General features: G+C 41.4%; 2 protein-coding genes across 4 annotated transcripts in view; both read right to left on the minus strand.

Moving 5' to 3' along the window:
* LOC113079526 (low-density lipoprotein receptor-related protein 2-like) overlaps positions 1–15,607 on the minus strand; it is a 33,288-nt gene extending 17,681 nt beyond the window's left edge. The window contains exons 1-21 of one of the 3 annotated variants that reach the window (XM_026251759.1): positions 15,420–15,607; positions 15,175–15,343; positions 14,861–15,089; positions 14,663–14,782; positions 14,355–14,573; positions 13,248–13,568; positions 12,956–13,174; positions 12,715–12,882; positions 12,317–12,580; positions 12,027–12,242; positions 10,054–10,263; positions 9,689–9,952; positions 9,399–9,614; positions 7,870–8,079; positions 7,521–7,784; positions 7,231–7,446; positions 2,889–3,098; positions 2,539–2,802; positions 2,228–2,443; positions 1,041–1,196; positions 278–544 (exon numbers count right to left, since the gene is read on the minus strand). In XM_026251759.1, the coding sequence (XP_026107544.1) occupies positions 278–544; positions 1,041–1,196; positions 2,228–2,443; positions 2,539–2,802; positions 2,889–3,098; positions 7,231–7,446; positions 7,521–7,784; positions 7,870–8,079; positions 9,399–9,614; positions 9,689–9,952; positions 10,054–10,263; positions 12,027–12,242; positions 12,317–12,580; positions 12,715–12,882; positions 12,956–13,174; positions 13,248–13,568; positions 14,355–14,573; positions 14,663–14,782; positions 14,861–15,089; positions 15,175–15,343; positions 15,420–15,469 (4,468 nt within the window). In that variant the 5' untranslated portion in view covers positions 15,470–15,607. The remainder of the gene's footprint in view (positions 1–277; positions 545–1,040; positions 1,197–2,227; positions 2,444–2,538; positions 2,803–2,888; positions 3,099–7,230; positions 7,447–7,520; positions 7,785–7,869; positions 8,080–9,398; positions 9,615–9,688; positions 9,953–10,053; positions 10,264–12,026; positions 12,243–12,316; positions 12,581–12,714; positions 12,883–12,955; positions 13,175–13,247; positions 13,569–14,354; positions 14,574–14,662; positions 14,783–14,860; positions 15,090–15,174; positions 15,344–15,419) is intronic. The other 2 variants (XM_026251761.1, XM_026251762.1) reach the window with 2 other exon arrangements.
* A 13-nt stretch (positions 15,608–15,620) lies between these two features.
* LOC113079525 (low-density lipoprotein receptor-like) lies at positions 15,621–18,880 on the minus strand. Its single transcript, XM_026251758.1, has 7 exons — positions 18,819–18,880; positions 17,791–17,910; positions 17,429–17,659; positions 16,805–16,918; positions 16,430–16,549; positions 15,963–16,088; positions 15,621–15,880 (listed from the first exon to the last, which is right to left on the minus strand). Exons 1-7 carry the CDS (start codon positions 18,868–18,870, stop codon positions 15,621–15,623), a joined length of 1,023 nt encoding a protein of 340 aa, XP_026107543.1. The 5' UTR covers positions 18,871–18,880.
* Between the last annotated feature and the right edge of the window lie 716 nt (positions 18,881–19,596).

Genomic DNA, 19,596 nt, shown 5'->3' on the forward strand with positions numbered 1-19,596 from the left:
GTATTTGGATATTTTCCAACTCGATGGAATTATCCTTAAGTTTATTTAAAAAAAAAAAAAAAAAAACATTTAATTAAAAAGCAAAAGAATCTGTGACTATCATACACTGTGACTTTACATGAAATCTGGAGATTGGGTCTAAGGTTTGGAAGCTGGCGTCTATTTGGCCAGATTGTAAATAGGTGCAAAAATCTGGGCAAAAGTTAGTGTATTCAAGCTTTTAGTCAAAATTGTTTGAAAATGGTTCAGAGTTGAGATTGGGAAAGCATGATTGCACCTGGATTGCACTGAAGTTCACATTGTTCTTCATCTGATCCATCTTTACAGTCCATCTCTCCATCACACACATGACTGTACAGCACACACTCACGGCCGTCCGCACAGGGTTTAGTCCCCACACGACACTTGAAGGGTGCAGTGGTGGTGGTTTTATCTGCTATGGTAGAACATCCCATCTCATCAGAACCATCAAGGCAGTGAGAACGACCGTCACAGACTAGAGATCCCTCAATACACTTCCTCCTGTCCTCACACAGAAAGTCACCTGTATGAACACAGCACAGTATATTAGGCACAAGTCATGACATATCTCTTTGGTATAATGACCTGCTGGAGGAGAACTAACAGGAGAGGGTAAAGAGGAGGAACAAGTAGGAGAAGAACAATGGTTGAAGGAGAACTAGAGGATCGAGAAGGACAAAGAAGGTAAAGTAGGAGCAGGAGAAAGGGAAGAACAAACCTAAGGAGGAGGGAAAGATCAAGGAAGAAGAAGAGGAGAAGAAAGAGTAGATAAACAACGAAGAATAGAATAATAAGGGTTGAAAAAAAAAAGAAAAGCCCAAAATGTATAAGGTTAGGGTGAAAGGAAGAGGAAGAAAAGGAGAAGGAGAAAGGTGGTTTGCGCAAAATTAGTTTGATAGTTTTAGAAAGGTTTTGGGCTATTCAGGGTGAGAGATGAACTAAACCAGACTAAACCAACCAAGGCTTAAACCACAAAAGCAGTATTGCTTTTCTAGCTGAGAGAAGTTGACTTCTTTTACCTGGAGCAGCACATGCGTCTATACAAGAAGCTTCATCAGATCCATCGAGACAGTCTCTTGTGCCGTCACACATCTGAGCCGGAGACACACACACTGACGTCCCCGGACACAGGACCGAGGGACTCTCACAGCTGGTCTGAGCTGGTCTGGAAACAGCTGTCAACAAAACATGGAGCAGGTGGAACCGTACAAGGTTATTTACAGCTTTGGGTAATATTTCATTCTTCCACCAGACTATGTATTTGGAAAGTGGAGTATAACACTTATATTGAGCAAATGCTGGAAAGTAACGAGCAACTAGTGATTGACTAATAAAGTCACACTTTTTGAAGTTTGGTCCAATCCCACTGTAGTCAATTCTGGTTCAGACCAAAGATCCAAAGGTGGCTAAATCAAGGATCCAAGGGAAGACGGGATAGAGGTGGGCTGTGAAACAGGAGGCAGGTGAAATTGGGCCGAGGAGTCCACAGGGGTGTTGAAAGTAACAGGAGAAAGCATGAACTGGCCCACACATCCAAAGACTACCTTCTTTCTTTATCCAGACTTCTGCAGGGAACAGGTAGTTGTTGGTGGATCTCAAACAGCAGCTGAAGATCCCTCAAGATGTTGCAGCCACTACCCTGGAATTTAACATTGCTTCTGTGTCCGAATCTACGAAGCAGGTTGTGTTGATGAAGCTGACAGTCCTGTGGGAAGATTGTTTAGAGAGGAAGTTCTCCAAACAAACAGGACAGGCCAGCGATTGTTAGCAGGCTGGATTGAGGACTAAGGGTCTCCTAGTTGAGGTGGGACAAAGGATTTGCATCCCATTTGTTAGTCAGAGCCTTCAGAATTTGGGTATTGCAAGAGAGACATCTGCAGTACTAATGAAGTGGCATTGAGGGCATTACGTTTCTCTCCATCTAGACACAAACTGGGGTCACCTTGAGCAAGGTGCATGATGTTTAAAAGACCTGAAACGCCCAGAGATTTCAGGAACGTCACTGGACACGTGCCGAGAAGAATCAGTAGGTGTACGCATACAATGTTGGATGTTTGTCAAAATATGAAAAAGACCACAAGCCCTCGGTTCCTTTATATTGCCAATTTTGACCCTCTCTGGCAGTTTTTCAACCATTTACACCTATTCATGACATATTCTTAGATGAACTAAGCATTCTGCATGATCAGGAGAGCTGTTGGCTTACCACAGTTTGCTTCATCAGTGCCATCTAGACAGTCCCTGATCCCATTGCAGATGAGGACTTCAGGAATACAGTGAGTGTCCCGGTCACAGCGCATGCTGCAGCTACTTGAGGGTTTCCAGCATCCGGCTTCATCTGACTTATCCAGACACTGAGGAGTGCCATCACACACCTGATTGATTTCAATACACCTCCCACCAGAAGTGCACTGGAACTGCCCTGCGATGGAGGAACAAGGACACAGTGAGGTCAATGACTTGGATATAATGGCCAGAATGTTGATATGAAGGTTAGAGTACTGGGATTTGTCTAACCAGGTTGGCACTGACGACCACAGTCGCGTTCATCTGATCCATCTTTACAGTCCATCTCTCCATCACACACATGACTGTACAGCACACACTCACGGCCGTGCTCACAGGGTTTAGACCCCACACGACACTTTAATGGTGCCGGTTTTGAACTTCTAGCCACCAAGTAACATGCTACTTCATCAGAGCCGTCAAGGCAGTGAGAGCGGCCGTCACACACCAGATTCCCATCAACACACTTCCTTCGGTCCTTACACAGGAAGTCACCTGGCACAACATTACAGATGTCAGTGCTTTGCTTTTTCTTTGGAATAAAAATATAATTAACACTGAAGATAAAAGCAAAGATTTACCAGGTTTTGAACAAGTGTCTACACATGAAACTTCATCAGAACCATCCGGACAATCTATCTTTCCATCACACAATCGAGTGTGGGAAATGCACAGTGATGTTCCCGGACACATCATGGATGGACTTCTACAGACTGGAGGAGGAGGTTGCAAACTTTGTTCCTTTTTGCCTTTCAGTGTCACCAAATTTATATCCCCTCTTTTAATCTCAGCTGTGAACACAAATAGATCAGGCATGATTAAATAAAGGTTAAACACAGAACCACACACAAAAAAAAAAAAAACGTTCTACTCATTCCAGATGTAAAGATCATGCAATTGGTAACCTAATCATAACAGATCCTAAAGATCCTAAAGGTATAGCAGCAAAACAGAAGTTGCAATTGACCAATCAGTAAACTCATGCCCTTAAACGCAGATTAGCCAATGGCACAGGGCTGTTTTAGGAGCCTTTATACAGTCTATGGTAATGGCAAAGATGTTGAAACAAATATTCACACAATCAGCTTTTCCACATGCCCCGATAATCAAACTTCTGTTTAGCATCTGCTCCATTTCTGCAGATCAGTTTTTGTGACTGTATTACTTAATCTATGGTTGCTTTGTTCTTAATCAGCAGCCACTTACACCACCTGCTGGTGAGCGACTGACAGCAGATGGAAATCATGCCTCTGTGCTCTACTGCTATTCCTAGAGCTCCCGGATGTGAAAGGGCGAATTATCTGCCGAATTTTAACCACTGAATTTGTGGAAGCTAATTTGGAAAGTGAAATAAAATGGACCGAAATTTGCCTGTCGAATATTATACATCATATTTTTAAACCGATTGGATATTTTGGAAGTGAATTCTGGAACATGAATATGAATTTATTTTTTAATTATGAAAAGGTGAGAGATATTTTTAATTGAAATATTCACAGCTTAAACAAACAAATGTTAAAATTTCAGGACCTAAAAATGCAAGCCCTGTAAATACAAGGCATTAAAATGCAAGTACTGTTAATGTAATGCATTATTTTTCAGTTAGTGCTTTTTTGTTTCAAAAGACATGTCATTATTTAACTTGGATAGTTAATATTTTCATCTGCTACAACTGAATGTTAATGTCATCTTGTGCTTCAACAAGGTGTCTCTGGCTAACATTAAAGTTAGGGAGTCCATGCTAACATACAAACCTATAGCTAACTGTTCTCTCGTCAAGTACAGTGGACGTCAAAAACACAAATGAAGGTCTACATTTCAGTGCCTCCATATTAAATTGGTTCAATGTAAATTAATTTAATCTCACTCTGCTGTACATCTTCCTACTAAGATGCAACAAGCAGTGCGAGAGGAAGCTGAAGAGGGGTAAGCGCGGAGGTATCCGGGCTAGGCTAACGGCTAACCCACACAAGCCATCTATCCCCACCATCATACTGGCTAACGTACGCTCGTTGGACAATAAACTGGACTACATTCGTTTACTTGCGCTCAACTGAGAGGACTGTAAGAGACTGTTGTGTTTGTGTTCACGGAAACATGGCTCAGCAACAGCGTTCCAGACTGCGCTATTCCGCTCGACAGCTGACGTGCTATCTAGCGGACCAGGCTCTCGTCGCGGGAGGAAAAACCCTCGCCAGAGGGCTTCATGTTTACATCAATGACACGTGGTGCCGCGATACTGTTGTGATCAGAAAACACTGCTCACCCCTGGTGGAGTTTATGATTATTAAGTGCCTGTTCTATCTGCCGAGGAAATATACTGCCCATTTTGGTGTACATTCCCCCGTTCAACATCATCAGCAACAGCAACGACGCACTAAATGAACTGTACCAGCACATCAGTGAGCAGCAGACAGCACACCCCAATGCTTTTCTCATTATAGCTGGGGATTTCCACCATGCTGTCTTAGAGTGTGTTTCCAAAAATACACCAACACATTAACTTTCCAACATGAGGTAATAACATTTTGGACTTTGTTTACACCACACACACAGACGAGCTTACAAAGCCCTCCCCCACCTCGGAGCCTCAGACCACTTCACTGTCATGCGAATGCCTGCATACAGACACGGAACATTGCCTTCAGAGCTGGAGATGAGGTGGCCCTGAGGACAGCCAGGCCCAACCTGTCCCACGGCATCAGAGAGGCTAAGAGACAGCACTCCAGGAGGATTGCTCACCAATTCAGCGACAGCAGAGACACTAGGAACCTGTGGCAGGGGATACAGACCATTACGGACTACAAGCCCCCAACACGGACCTGTGACAACAACATCACTCTGCTAAATGAGCTGAACACCTTCTTCGCTCGCTTTGAGCAACGAAAAAACAGCACCACTGCACAGAAGACTCCACCTCCTCCCAGCGACCAGGTGATGATGCTGACCCCAGACAGCGTGAGGAGATCCTTCAGCAGGATCAATGCACGCAAAGCTCCGGGTCCTGACAACATCCCTGGTCGTGTACTGAGAGACTGAACTCACTGATGTCTTCAAACATTTTCAACATCTCACTGAGTCGGGCTGTTGTTCCCACATGTTTTAAAACTACCACCATCATCTCAGTCCCGAAGAAGCCATCTCCATCCTGCTTCAATGACTACCGTCCTGTTGCACTTACCCCAATCCTCATGAAATGCTTTGAACGGCTAGTCATGCACCACATCAAGTCTGCCCTCCCCCCTCCCTGGACCCCTTCCAGTTTGCGTATCGGTCCAACCGCTCGACCAATGATGATCTCCACTACCCTCCACTCAGCACTCACACATCTGGACAAAAGGAATCAAACGTCAGAATGCCGTTCATTGACTTTAGTTCAGGATTTTATTTACAAACTGATCCAACTGGGGCTCAACACTTCGCTGAGCAACCGGCTGTTGGACTTTCTGACGGGAAGACCTCAGGCAGAATGGGTCGGCAGCAACACATCCAGCACCATCACACTGAACACTGGGGACCCCCAAGGATGTGTGCTGAGCCCCCTCCTCTTCACTCTGCTGACCCATGACTGCATACCTTCACACAACTCCAACCTTTTTATTAAGTTTGCAGATGACATGACTGTGGTGGGTCTCATTAGCAACAAAGAGGAGACAAACTACAGGAGCGAGGTGAGCCACCTGGCCGGGTGGTGCAGTGACATCACTCTCTCTCTGAACGTGGAGCAGATGAAGGAGATTGTTATAGACTTCAGGAGAGCACACACTCTGCACTTTCCTCTGACCATCAATGGTGCAACTGTGGAGAGAGTGAGCAGCACCAAGTTCCTGGGTGTGCACATCACAGAGGACCTCTCCTGGACTAAAAACACAGCAGCACTGGCCAAGAAATCAAATCAGCATCTACTTCCTCCGCAAACTGAGGAGAGCCAGAGCCCCACGCCCTATCATGTACACCTTCTACAGAGAGCATCCTTTTGAGCTGCATCATTGTGTGGTATGGCGCCTGCGACGCGTCCTGCCGAAAGACTCTGCAACGCATAGTTAGAGCAGTTGAGAAGATCATTGGTGTCTCTCTCTCCCCTCGGCATATTTTAGTCCCACTTGAATGCTTTTTGATGAGAGGTGGTCGCATGACCTATATTTATCAAAAACATCCTGGGACAAGGTTTTCAGAGTGACAGCTGTCATTGTAAAACAGTTGGCAACTCTGTTTATCTGAGTCAGCAACAGTAATTAAGGGGGCGGGGCTTAACGATAGGTCAATTATTTTACAAGAAACAAATAAAACTTAATCAGGGCTCCAAACTGCAACTAAAATGGTCTCATTTGCAAACAAATTACATTGTGAGTGAAGTTTTTGCTGAGGTTGTCACTTGCAACTAGGCCTATGTATTTGCGCATACAACTTAAACATTTGCATGTAAATGCCCTTTTTCCTTATTGTTTTGTGATCGCATCAAGTTTTAATAGGAGACGAAAAAAAAAAAGTCACTGCTGTGCAGCAGCACTGACACACACATGATAAACAGCTCAGCTGTGCAGCATGAGAGAGAGCGAGAGGGCGATCGAGCGAGGGAGAGAGAGAGAGAGAGAGAGAGAGAGAGAGAGAGCGAGGATCGAAGTGAGAATTATTTTACCCATCCCAGCTTTATATCGAAACAGTAAAGCATTTGTAGGTAAATTGTTCACATGAGTGAACGGATTGAAAATTGAAGAAGAAAAAAAAAAAAAAAAAAAGACCTAACCAGAGATGTGAGTTTGAAACTAATGAAATGTGGAATTCTTGGGGAAACTTATTGGGAGACCTGTTTGTAATTCTGCTGGTGATGTTGGCGATTATTTCTCCTTTAAATACTCACTGACTGGGATAAATATGAAAATGCACTTAACATGATAAAAATTGATTTTTTTGTTAACTCACAGCAGTTGTGTTCATCAGTGGCGTCCACACAGTCTTTCTCTCCGTCACAGAGGAAGCTCTCTGGGATGCAGCGAGTTTTATTATCACACTGATGTCTGCATTCGTGTGAGCGACTGAAACAGTCCAGTTCATCAGAGCGATCCTGACACTGAGGTGTGCCGTCACACACCTGCTTTCTGTCGATACACATCCTCCCATGAGCGCACTGGAACTGATCTACGAGGAAACATCGTCAGTGACACTCGCCTGAGTTACACCAGACAGTTATGTGTTCACTTCATGAGCTTTACCTGCTTTACACCGATATTCACAGCCGCGTTCATCTGATCCATCTTTACAGTCCATCTCTCCATCACACACATGACTGTACAGCACACACTCACGGCCGTCCTCACAGGGTTTAGAGCCCACACGACACTTTAATGGTGCCGGTTTTGAACTTCTAGCCACCAAGTAACATGCTAATTCATCGGAGCCGTCAAGGCAGTGAGAGCGGCCGTCACACACCAGATTCCCATCAACACACTTCCTTCGGTCCTTACACAGGAAGTCACCTGGCACAACATTACAGATGTCAGGGCTTTGCTTTTTCTTTGGACTAAAATATAATTAACACTGAAGATAAAAGCAAAGATTTACCAGGTTTTGAACAAGTGTCTACACATGAAACTTCATCAGAACCATCCGGACAATCTATCTTTCCATCACACAATCGAGTGTGGGAAATGCACAGTGATGTTCCCGGACACATCATGGATGGACTTCTACAGACTGGAGGAGGAGGTTGCAAACTTTGTTCCTTTTTGCCTTTCAGTGTCACCAAATTTATATCCCCTCTTTTAATCTCAGCTGTGAACACAAATAGATCAGGCACGATTAAATAAAGGTTAAACACAGAACCATAAATAAGACTGTGCTACTCATCCTGCATGTAAAGAGGTCAGTCATAACGGAGTATATTTTTAAGACCGGCATTCAAATGACCTATTAAAAAAAAAAAAAAGGCTTTTTTTTTTTTTTTAAGCAGAATAAACCTCATTAAAACATTATTACTGGACTTCAGGTGAAAGGACATGGCCACTTTTAAAGGTACACCTGTAATTTTTTTGATGATACTTTCACCAGGTGTTGACAGATACTTGGGTTACTAGAACGTTACAGTATTTAATACTATAAGAAATTAATGACAAAATATTTGTCTTAAATTACAAAAAGTAAAACAATGCGGTTGTATTTTGAAATTTTAAAGCTGCAGTCCGTAAGTTGCCACTTTGTCGCCATCTATGTTTGAAAATCTGGAAATACAGTTCTTTGCAGAATTATATTACATGCATGATATACCAATAGTGATTTACTCTTATGATCGATTAGCTCCTATCACATCAAACCCTGCAAGTTATTATCATTGTTCTACTTTCTCAATTTATTAATGTTAACTACATCAGCATTGAGTGACCGAGTATAGTGTATATTAGCGTGTAGATTTACATTTCTGTACAGTCTAATCTCTAATTGTCCCATCATTTGAATTTCATTAAGAAATTATAACCCAGAAAGCAAACTGGGAAAAAAATGCTCCCATCGAAATTGTGTAAACCCAGTCTATCTGTAATCAGAAGCATATTTAAAACTGGAATATAAATCTAATTTACCTGCGTTTCATGTAATCTTTCTCCATTACAATCCGCCATCAAATTTTTTTTTTTACATTTAATTATCCCAGCTGCTGTGGGGATAGCCTATACTTAAACGATGCTCCACCTGCAGGATCCTCAAATGTGATAACCTTGTAGACGGGGCAACTTCATGTTTATAGACATGATGCAATGATGCAGTGCCATGCTCGAATTTCCCGCGAAATCCTCCCTGAACCACTCATATTAGAAAACATTATAATAATTTAACCATTCTGATTGGCTAGTAATATTAGTTTGGTTGAGAGTGAAAGCTGTGCTCCTCTCATATCATTGGTAGGTGAACTCATGGACTCGAAAGGGAAAAATACGTTTTTTGTTTTTAGATGTAGGATTTTTTTTTTGTGCCGGAGAACTTTAAGCCCCGTTTCACATATTCCAGAAAAATACCGTAGGAAACAATGTAAGTTATTTCTAGGATGATTTTCACAGTAACACTGCTGCACAATAATAATAAAAATAAAAAAAACTCACAGCAGTTGTGTTCATCAGTGGCGTCCACGCAGTCTTTCTCTCCGTCACAGAGGAAGCTCTCTGGGATGCAGCGAGTTTTATTATCACACTGATGTCTGCATTCGTGTGAGCGACTGAAACAGTCCAGTTCATCAGAGCGATCCTGACACTGAGGTGTGCCGTCACACACCTGCTTTCTGTCGATACACATCCTCCCATGAGCGCACTGGAACTGATCTACGAGGAAACATCGTCAGTGACACTCGCCTGAGTTACACCAGACAGTTATGTGTTCACTTCATGAGCTTTACCTGCTTTACACCGATATTCACAGCCATGTTCATCGGATCCATCTTTACAGTCCATCTCTCCATCACACACATGACTGTACAGCACACACTCACGGCCGTCCTCACAGGGTTTAGAGCCCACACGACACTTTAATGCTGTGGAGACGGTTTCAGGAGCAGTGGTGGGACATCCCGTCTCATCTGAGCCGTCAGTGCAGTGAGAGCGACCGTCACACACCAGATCCCTCGCCACACACTTCCTCCTGTCCGCACACAGGAAGTCACCTAGTGAAGCACAGGTTTAGATGCTAAAGATGTCAGCTAGTTACCTTGTGTTTGCAACAGCAAAAATAAAATCCATTTACACCAAAGTTAAAGTAGTTTACCAGGTTTTACACAAGTGTCAATGCATGAGCCTTCATCAGATCCATCAGGACAGTCTCTCCTCCCGTCACACAGCTGAGTCTGGGAAATGCACAACGACGCTCCAGGACACATGATAGATGGAGCTGTACAGACCGGAGGCAGAGACGCCACAAAACCTGAGCTTGCTTTGTTCACTGGAAACACATTTACTCCCCCTCTGTTAGTCTTCACTGTGCAGAGAAAAGACAGAGAGCATTGATCAGTAAATGTTAATGTAACAAGTGAATACAGTGTTGGCATTAGACATTAGCAAAAATAGGCATAAATCACTAGAGCAACAAAACCATCAGTTTAAAGTCAACATAAAACAGCACTCACTTGGTAAGAAAAACCTGGAAATTGTTGTTTATAAAAACATGTGCAGAAAATAATTTATAAAGGTGTAAAATTAAAATAAAATTTATGAAATAAAATGCATCTTTTATTACATGAAAAATAATGAAATTGTGTTTACCTGTGAAAGGAGTGAAATTATTTCTTTATGAAATTTACTTCTCAAGCCAAACCTCAGGAACTCACAGAAAACAGATACCATGCTGGCATGCAATAAAACTGATCTGGAAAAGATCTTTAAGGAGCGTAAACACGCATCTCTATGCTCATTTCTGACCCCCTCCCTCTCCTCTCCCCTCCCATCACTGCCTCACACTCTCACTCTTCTCCCCCAAAATCAAGAATATCCATAAGCCATGTTATATCTTGTGAAAATGTTTTTTTCCACTTCATGTTTAGTATCATTTTAAAAGGCCTCTGTGCGATTGTTAAAATGGTCTCAATTTCACAGTAAGATTGAGAACTTTAGTAGGATTGTGTTCTGCTGAGAGGGGGGTGTGTCTTTGAGAAGGTTTAACTCCAGCCCGGTTTGACCCTGATGTGATCACGGGAACCTAAAGAAACCAAAAGGACTTATGTTTTTACAACTGCTTTGAAGATTTCTGTTGTCTGGTCTGAGTATTTAAGGGAAGTGACAACAGTAAGGGGCGATTCTGTAGTCAGATCAGCCCATAGTGTGGAGTGTATCTCATATGCTACATATTGTGTCTTTCTGAAGTCAGGTATATTAGTATTTATTTAAAAACGTAATTGCGTTGAACACATTGTGCCCATAAGAGCACACTGTATAGTTGTTTGTGCTACTACCTGTGCACACCGACTAGTTAAGTTTATTCTCTAAAACACCTGAGTGCTTTGCTATACGTTTTAGACCATGTGTCTTAAATCAGAATAACTGTTACATGTGTGACTATGTTAGATTTGTTTGTCTCCTGCGTGGATCACCTGGTCGTTCCCGTATGGTTACAGTGTCTGTGCAGGAGCAAGGTTACCACGCGGTTACAAAGGGATTCACAATTGCACTATCCTTTCTAAATCGGCTTCTAATCGTTTCGTTATGTAATTGATGCGATACAATTTTACCTCACTAATAATAAATTATCTGTCTGAAATCATTATGACTAGTAAACTGTGAGGAGCCTTTTGTTACCACAGATTTATGGCTAGGATAGATCAAACTGAAGGCTGGAGAATGATAGGAGCAGAAGGCACGTCATCGGAGACCTTCTGATTTCTGTCTGTCGCTGATGTTAGCAAGCTGTATGGGAAAAGACTAAATAAACTACACTTTTGTCATAAGCAAGCAGTAGGCAGCAAGCAAAACGTATTAGTCTAGCAACATCCTCTGACTAGCATCAGACTGGCGAGTTTGATCATAAGAGACTGGCGGGTGGATCCTTACACCTGCATGTCGTGTAACACGTAACAATCTGTACCTTAGTGCAATCAGGACTGACAAATCCCACAGAAAGAGGAAAACTCACTCATCAAAAGGTGTTTGGAAAAACGATAGATTCAAATAGAATCTATAATCATAGATTAGGCAAAAACCTCAAAACTCATTAAAAATAAAAAAAAACTCATATCTTCAAAAACTCACAGCAGTTGTGTTCATCAGTGGCGTCCACGCAGTCTTTCTCTCCGTCACAGAGGAAGCTCTCTGGGATGCAGCGAGTTTTATTATCACACTGATGTTTGCATTCGTGTGAGCGACTGAAACAGTCCAGTTCATCAGAGCGATCCTGACACTGAGGTGTGCCGTCACACACCTGCTTTCTGTCGATACACATCCTCCCATGAGCGCACTGGAACTGATCTACGAGGAAACATCGTCAGTGACACTCGCCTGAGTTACACCAGACAGTTATGTGTTCACTTCATGAGCTTTACCTGCTTTACAGCGATATTCACAGCCGTGTTCATCTGATCCATCTTTACAGTCCATCTCTCCATCACACACATGACTGTACAGCACACACTCACGGCCGTCCTCACAGGGTTTAGAGCCCACACGACACTTTAATGCTGTGGAGACGGTTTCAGGAGCAGTGGTGGGACATCCCGTCTCATCTGAGCCGTCAGTGCAGTGAGAGCGACCGTCACACACCAGATCCCTCGCCACACACTTCCTCCTGTCCGCACACAGGAAGTCACCTGAAGGAACACGTCTCAAGCATTTAGAAAACTTGAAAGGAAAGTCATCGAGGATTCAAACAACATGAAGGTTAACAAATGACTTTTACTAAAGGATTTGAGTGAACCATGCATGCATGCATGTCAAAGTATACCTGGCTTTGCACACATGTGCACACACGAGGCCTCATCAGATCCATCCGGACAGTCTCTGTTCCCATCACACCGCTGAGATCGGCTGATACAAACAGCTGATCCTTGACAAATGACTAGGGGACTTTTGCAAGTCACCTCGGTAGGACGCACATCTTCCGCTGTTGTATCTAAAAAGCATACAAAACTAAAAATAAATAAAGTGTAAAGACACAAAATAAATCCCAGTTGAACATTACAAACCTTGTTGGACTTCCCTAAGGGCTACAGATAAGCTAACAACTCCATTCTCTACCGACACTCCAGAGACACGAGCTCGATCTTTGCGATTCCACACGGTCAGGACGTTATTGAACAAGGTCACCGTGTAGGGTTCATAAGCAGCCATGATGGAGCCAGGAACGACCCAGTCTTTACCAGCAGAGTACCTTCTCATCTTCAGTAGACTCATAACCTGCAAGTCTGAAGCAAACAGCATCAATGAAAACCTGTAACGTGCAGACTAGCAGTTAACTCAGAAGGAAAAGCCACTAACAAGACTCCATGCTCCAAAGGAAGCCATTCGCTTTATGATCAAACACAACGTGGTCGACTCCATCCTCCTCGAAGCTGAAGGCAGTTTCGACATTTCCACCAATCAGACCCAGTTTCATCCTCATGACCTGCTTTCCCTCCAGCCAGTACAGCTTTCCTCTCTGCCAGTCCACAAAGAGGTCTAGGATTGCAGTTCTGGTTTGATACAGCTGTCTGGAGATACTCTGGTCGAGGGGGCCAATGGTAGAAACGCCAATGCTAAGTTCATCACAGGCCAGCCAATACAGATTCCCAGTCCTCTGGTCAACTCTTACGATGCAGGCTAGAGGAAGGGACACAAGCCAAGAAAGGTTTATAGTCTCAGTCTAGGCCATCTCCATGAAGTATTCAAAACAAATCCATCCACAATGCACTGAAGCAAAGTGTAAACTCAAATCAAACTCCAAGCCAGAAGCTGATTTTTTTTCCCCACAAGTACACAAACACCAAAGATTAGCCAATCCCTCATGAGCCCATGTTCTCTCAGTACATGACAAAATAAATAAAATACCAAAAAATACAAATGCAGTGTAATGATCAGGCGAAAGTAATACATTTTTCCTTACATCTACACATCCGAGTATACAAATCAGTTTTCACACATTTAATATATTTTTAAGGTAAATAAATGCTTTTACAAAGATCAAATTACATTATACAATCTGGTGCTAACCTTGCAATGTCAAAGAAAATGTCATATATAATTTCTTTAAGTGCTTGAGAATGAAATCATTGTTACACTTTCTTCTCTTAGAAAACCGTAACAATTGCGACAAACTACTTTGAGAATTTAATTCTTTTAATAAGGCATTTTCCCCATTAGTAAATACATATGCACTTTTACAAAAAAAAAAAAAGCATATTTTTAGCTTAATTAAAAGAAAGACTACAGAACAAGAATAGGCTACATGTAAAAGTATGGTTTACGTAAACAATCAGAATTTCATTATTAATTCACTAGCTGATTCTTTGTAATTAATTTACCAGCAAAAAAAAAAAAAAAAAAAAAAAAAGACTGTACTTGTATGGAGTATGTTTCAAGGTTTTAGTTGAAATCGTAACATCATACCAGGTTTTAAAGTCAGGATGTACTCAGACAAGTCCTGAGACTGTATGTTAGTCTTCACGTGGCCCGTCCCATTAGACCACACCACACATCCTCTCCTCCAGTACATGTCAAACGACTGGATGTCTTCATCTGAAGTAAAGAGTTCAGTTTTCACAGGAGTCTCTCCTGCAAACTCCAAACTGTATACAGCTGTGGCTGTTGCATAGGCGACCTTAAAATCTGACAATGAGAAGAGATGAACTCATCATCTAGAGGCAGCTCATTTTGAACTAAAATGCTAAATATTGGATGCTAAACAAACGACACACTTTCACAAGCTCCCCAAGACATGGGCAGCGCTCCCTCAGGACACAGACAGGTGAAACCAGCGGGAGTTTTCTTGGACGGCAAACACAGCTGGCAGCCCGAGTCTTTACACGGAGCAAAACCTACATCACAAAACACAAAGCTTGGAGCCAGTGATGTGGGTGTAACCACTACGACCAAGTTCACAAAAAATAATTCACCTCTGGGCTGCTGAAGAATATGGTAGATGTTCAAGACAGGAAGCGAGGCTTTTAAGATGAAGCCATTTAGTGTGTCAGAAGATCTATTTTGAGGAGCCTGCCAGAGTTTTTTCTCATCAGCCAAGTAAAACCAGCCGTTAAACACAGCCAGGGTCTGAGCAGGACGTCCTTGAAAGAAATCCCAGAAGGTGAACCGTCCAGTGCCATCTGTCCCGATGCTCTCAATTGACTGGAATACCAATAATAATAATAATAAAAAAAACACTAAATATAAAACACACAATCAATAAACTGAGGTTTTTGACGAAACACACCGCTTTGTAAACACTGATCCAATACAGCCGGCGCGCCGCCACATCCATCGTAAGACTCCTCGGGAGCTGTGCAGTGATGAAAACCAGTGTAGTCCGGTTCAGACTGTCCATCTCCGCCCTCTCGATGGTCAGCTCGTCATTCGTTCCTTTATTAATCCAAAATATGAAACTACAGGGGGAACAACAATCAGACATATAACTGTGCTCCTCAAATCTGTGCTTCTACAGTAAAAATCAGTTTGTACCTCTCAGTTGGGCTGAGAACCATCTCTCTCGGGTCCATTTCTTTGGACATGACCGTCCCTACAGCACTGCCATCAGCTGCACCGGTGAGGATGGCTTTCTGGGTAACACTCGTCCAGTACAGCTGTCCAGTAAACCAGTCGACGGCTAGACTGTGCAAACCAGACTGCCCTAGTAAGGGGAGAAATAAAAATGCATATGGTTTAGATGTAGGCCAACATTTTTAGACAGTTATGCATGCATGTAGCGCACAACTGACCTTTATAGAGAATCATGCTCTTCCGGTTCAAAGCCTGGTAGATATTCCCATCTTTATCAGCCCAGTAGATGAAGTTTCTCTGGATATCGTAGGTCATGGCTATAGGTTCGCTCTCAATTGCAAAGAGCGGTTCATAGACTCTGGTCTTCACATTCACTAACCCAATCAGCCCCTTCCTGGAGGTCAAGATCTTCGTCATGGCTCCTAGTAAAAACAGTTTGATGTTACTGGACGTGTGTATACTTGATATTAATAGTAAAATCTCAAAAAACATGCCATAAGTTACCTTGAGGTTCACAAGAGCCGTTTCCAAGAGCTTTGAAACCATTCTGGCACAGACACCGAAAAGAGCCGGGTGTGTTTGTGCACAAGTGCATGCAAGGTCCGAAAGACTGGGCACACTCATTGACATCTAGAATAATAAAATGAGCAAAAACACTTAAGTCAAACTGAAAACACTGCACTATATTTGGACTACCATTCATATCAACTGGGAAAATAACATTAATATTAGAGTATATTTAGAACTAATAGTGTCCCTGCTTAACATTACAATTATACACTTTTAAAAGTAATGATTAAGTAGCAATACACCAAATGCAACGATGCACAATCATAATTAGGACAGAATATGGGGTTTTTACATTTTCAACAAAAAATCAAAAAAAACAAAACAAAAATATTCACAATATTCACAAAATATTCTGCTTGGAGAATTGGCAAAAGTGCTTGGCAAAAGTGCAGCTACTGTACCTTCACAATCAAGTCCATTTGCAGAAAGGGTCATCCCAGTGGGACAAGTGCACAAAGCTCCCCAAACCTGGTCAATGCAAGCATGACTACAGCCACCGTTCCCATTAAGACAACTTTTACCTAGGACACACAAGGATGAAACAAAAATAAATCAATCAAGCTAACCTCGCGCCGGTTTTATAAAACAACCTTTACCAAATAAGCCAGGTTTATTTGAGTTAGTCTGACAAGTATTCTCAGTCAATTTGGTTTAAAAGAAGTTAGACTACCTGAAATTAGACTGGCTTATTGGGTAAACTTGTTTTATGAACAGCCCCCTGTTGTCTACAGCAAAAAAAAATAATAATTAAAATAAAAACTAGGGTGTTTATGTACCACATGTAAGAGGCTCATCTCTCTTATCTGAACACTGAGCAACTCCGTCACACCTCTGTCTCGGGGTTAGACACGTGCCATCAGGACAGCGGAGGTTCATCTTCCCACAGGAAGCTAGAAAACATGATCAGGCAAATACAACATGACTCTCAGACATCATCAATAAAAGGCTATGTGATATTCTAAATATCAACAGAAATACGGTGTGTGTGTACAAGGTGCTGATGAACATTTTGTGTGAATCGAGTTTTGTAATGGAAGCTGTAATGGGAGTGTGACAAGGTTAGCCCAACTTTGTGTTTTATTTTTTAAACTTTGTTTAGGTTTAAAATGTTTTTTAATATCAACTAGGAGACTTCCTAGAGTTTGCTATACATGGAACCAGGACAATAAAACTGTTCATTTACATGCACAATCATAATGCAATGTGTAAAAATGTGACATTTTTATACATTTATCTGAATCTTTCCTTTTTTGCATTTTTGCCCGCTTTCCCTTTTGGTAGAGCCCAGATAATTAGAGGTCATGCCTCTTGCATTTATTTTAAAAACTGCTCCTACAAAAAGTCACAGGTTTATGCCAGTGCCAGTCATACATTGTTTAATGAGGGCTAGAGCATCTCACCACAGGTTTCTTCATCAGAGTTGTCACCGCAGTCGTTGACGTCATTGCAGAGAAGCTCTTGTGGGATGCAAATGTTGTTCTTGCACTTCCAGTCACCTGCCAGACACCCTAAACGCCTGCTGCAGTCCCACTCATCTGAAGCGTCGGGACACTGTGGATGCCCGTCACAAACACCCGACCCGATCACACACCCGGAGCCATCCGCACACTGCAAATCTCCAGGCTGACATACTAACGGCATAAAATATGATCGTTTATTTGTGTTCTACTTACATAGAAACAACCAGATGCAATCAGATCAATTCAACAAGTGAGCATAAAGACAGACAGGTTTTCAGGAGCAGGTGGTGTCGGATACATACCACAGTCCATCTCATCGGACCCATCCTGGCAGTCACTGACACCGTCACAGCGCCATCTGTGCGACACACACACTCCATCATCACACTGCCACTGATTTCTGCTGCAGCCTCCTTCAACACCTGAAAGAGCCACAGCGTTCACTCACTGCACAGGCTTCTCACACACGTGCATTATATGAGCACTCTTTATACAATCTGGAGGAGCCAACTGAAAACGGGAAAAAATTTAAATGAACTAACACAATATAAAGATTTTAATTATTTGTGGCCCATTAAATAGTTTTCTTCCTGCAATTATGATATTTAACGATTCATCGCTGACTTCTGAATTGAGGGAAAACTGGAGTCATTTCCAAGGCTGTGAAAGGCATGGTCTCGAAGGAGGTATAAAAATGTAACACATGCTGTCTTTGAACAACCAGTCTTTGATTTAACCAGTAAACAATTATGAAACAACTTTATCCAATAAATATTGTAGTTAATAAAAGTTAAAATAGAAAACATGCAGTCTTCAGAGCCACGTGATCTTCAGAAATCATTATAATATACTGATTTGATGCTCAAGAAACATTTCTGATTATTATTGTTAATGTTGAAAACAGTTGTGCTGGTTTCATATACTTGTGGAAAGGTTGATCATTGAAAATCAAACTCTGGAGCGTCATTGTTTCTTCTGAACGATAGACTACATGGTTGTATGATGTAAAGTTTACCTGATATTAATATGCTATAAGGAAAATGTCATATTAGAATTTCAGCTTAAAGGGAATAATTCATAAAGTATTATAGTTTTCGTAAGACATACGAAACCAATCAACAGAACCACACACACACGATTTTGAAACTGGACCTTTCGCTCAAAACTTTGCTGTAGCTTTGTGACAACTAGCCCCATGTTCTCCTTTATTTATTAGCAGCCTACTATTACGGTTATTTTATTCATTTATTTTAAGAATCGGACGGACCTTTTAAGGCGCATAAATATCACCGTCCGCCAGCTTCAATAAAAGCTTATAAAAGAAAATTACCTGACAGTAAGACAAACAACGCCGCGCAGGAGATTAAACGCCGCAGGTCCATCACACACCTGTTTGAGCCACGCGCGTCTGCGGACCAATCACAATCCTTTATAAGATCCCGCTGCGCGAGACCTGCTCAGTCATGACGTCATGAAAACGTTTGTAAACATGTAAGTAAATATACATCGATCAAACGTTTGTAATAATAATAATAATAATAATAATAATAATATATATATATATATATATATATATATATATATATATATGTATATATATATATATATATATATATATATATATATATATATATAATTTTTTTAACACGCTTATTTGCTCAAAATAGGCTACAGTAAAAAAAGAGTAGGCCTAATATTGTGAATTTAACTTCTTTCTATTTAAAATGTACTTCATTAATGTGATTGTAAAGATGAATTTTCAGCTTCAGAAATCATTTTAATATGCTAATTTGATGTTCCATTATCATCAATTATTATTGGTGCTCATTTGACCTATTAATAATGGTCTTATTATTATTGATGAAAAAAGCTTTTGCTGCTTAATGTTTTTTTTTTTTTTTTAGGAAATTGTGATAAATATGCATTTTAATGATTCTTTGATGAACAAAAAAAGTTAAAAATAAAAGCATTTATTTGTGTTTTGTAACATTATGTTTTACTGACAGTTTTAAATAATGTAACGCTTCATTGCTGAATAAAAGCCTCCATTTCAATATTAACATACCATTTGACAAAATTATTTTCTTGGGACAGTAAGTAAATAAATA

This window comes from Carassius auratus, unplaced genomic scaffold, assembly GCF_003368295.1.
Source record: "Carassius auratus strain Wakin unplaced genomic scaffold, ASM336829v1 scaf_tig00028483, whole genome shotgun sequence".
Taxonomy (NCBI): Eukaryota; Metazoa; Chordata; class Actinopteri; order Cypriniformes; family Cyprinidae; genus Carassius; species Carassius auratus.

What these genes read in the sequence shown, in the direction of transcription:
- LOC113079525 (XM_026251758.1), bottom strand. Translation starts at nt 18,870, where the DNA reads ATGGACCTGCGGCGTTTAATCTCCTGCGCGGCGTTGTTTGTCTTACTG. An exon ending in CTCTGATGAAGAAACCTGTG is followed by an intron (nt 16,919 to 17,428) that starts GTGAGATGCTCT and finishes CATGTTTTCTAG; the next exon opens with CTTCCTGTGGGAAGATGAAC. An exon ending in AAATGGACTTGATTGTGAAG is followed by an intron (nt 16,089 to 16,429) that starts GTACAGTAGCTG and finishes TTATTATTCTAG; the next exon opens with ATGTCAATGAGTGTGCCCAG.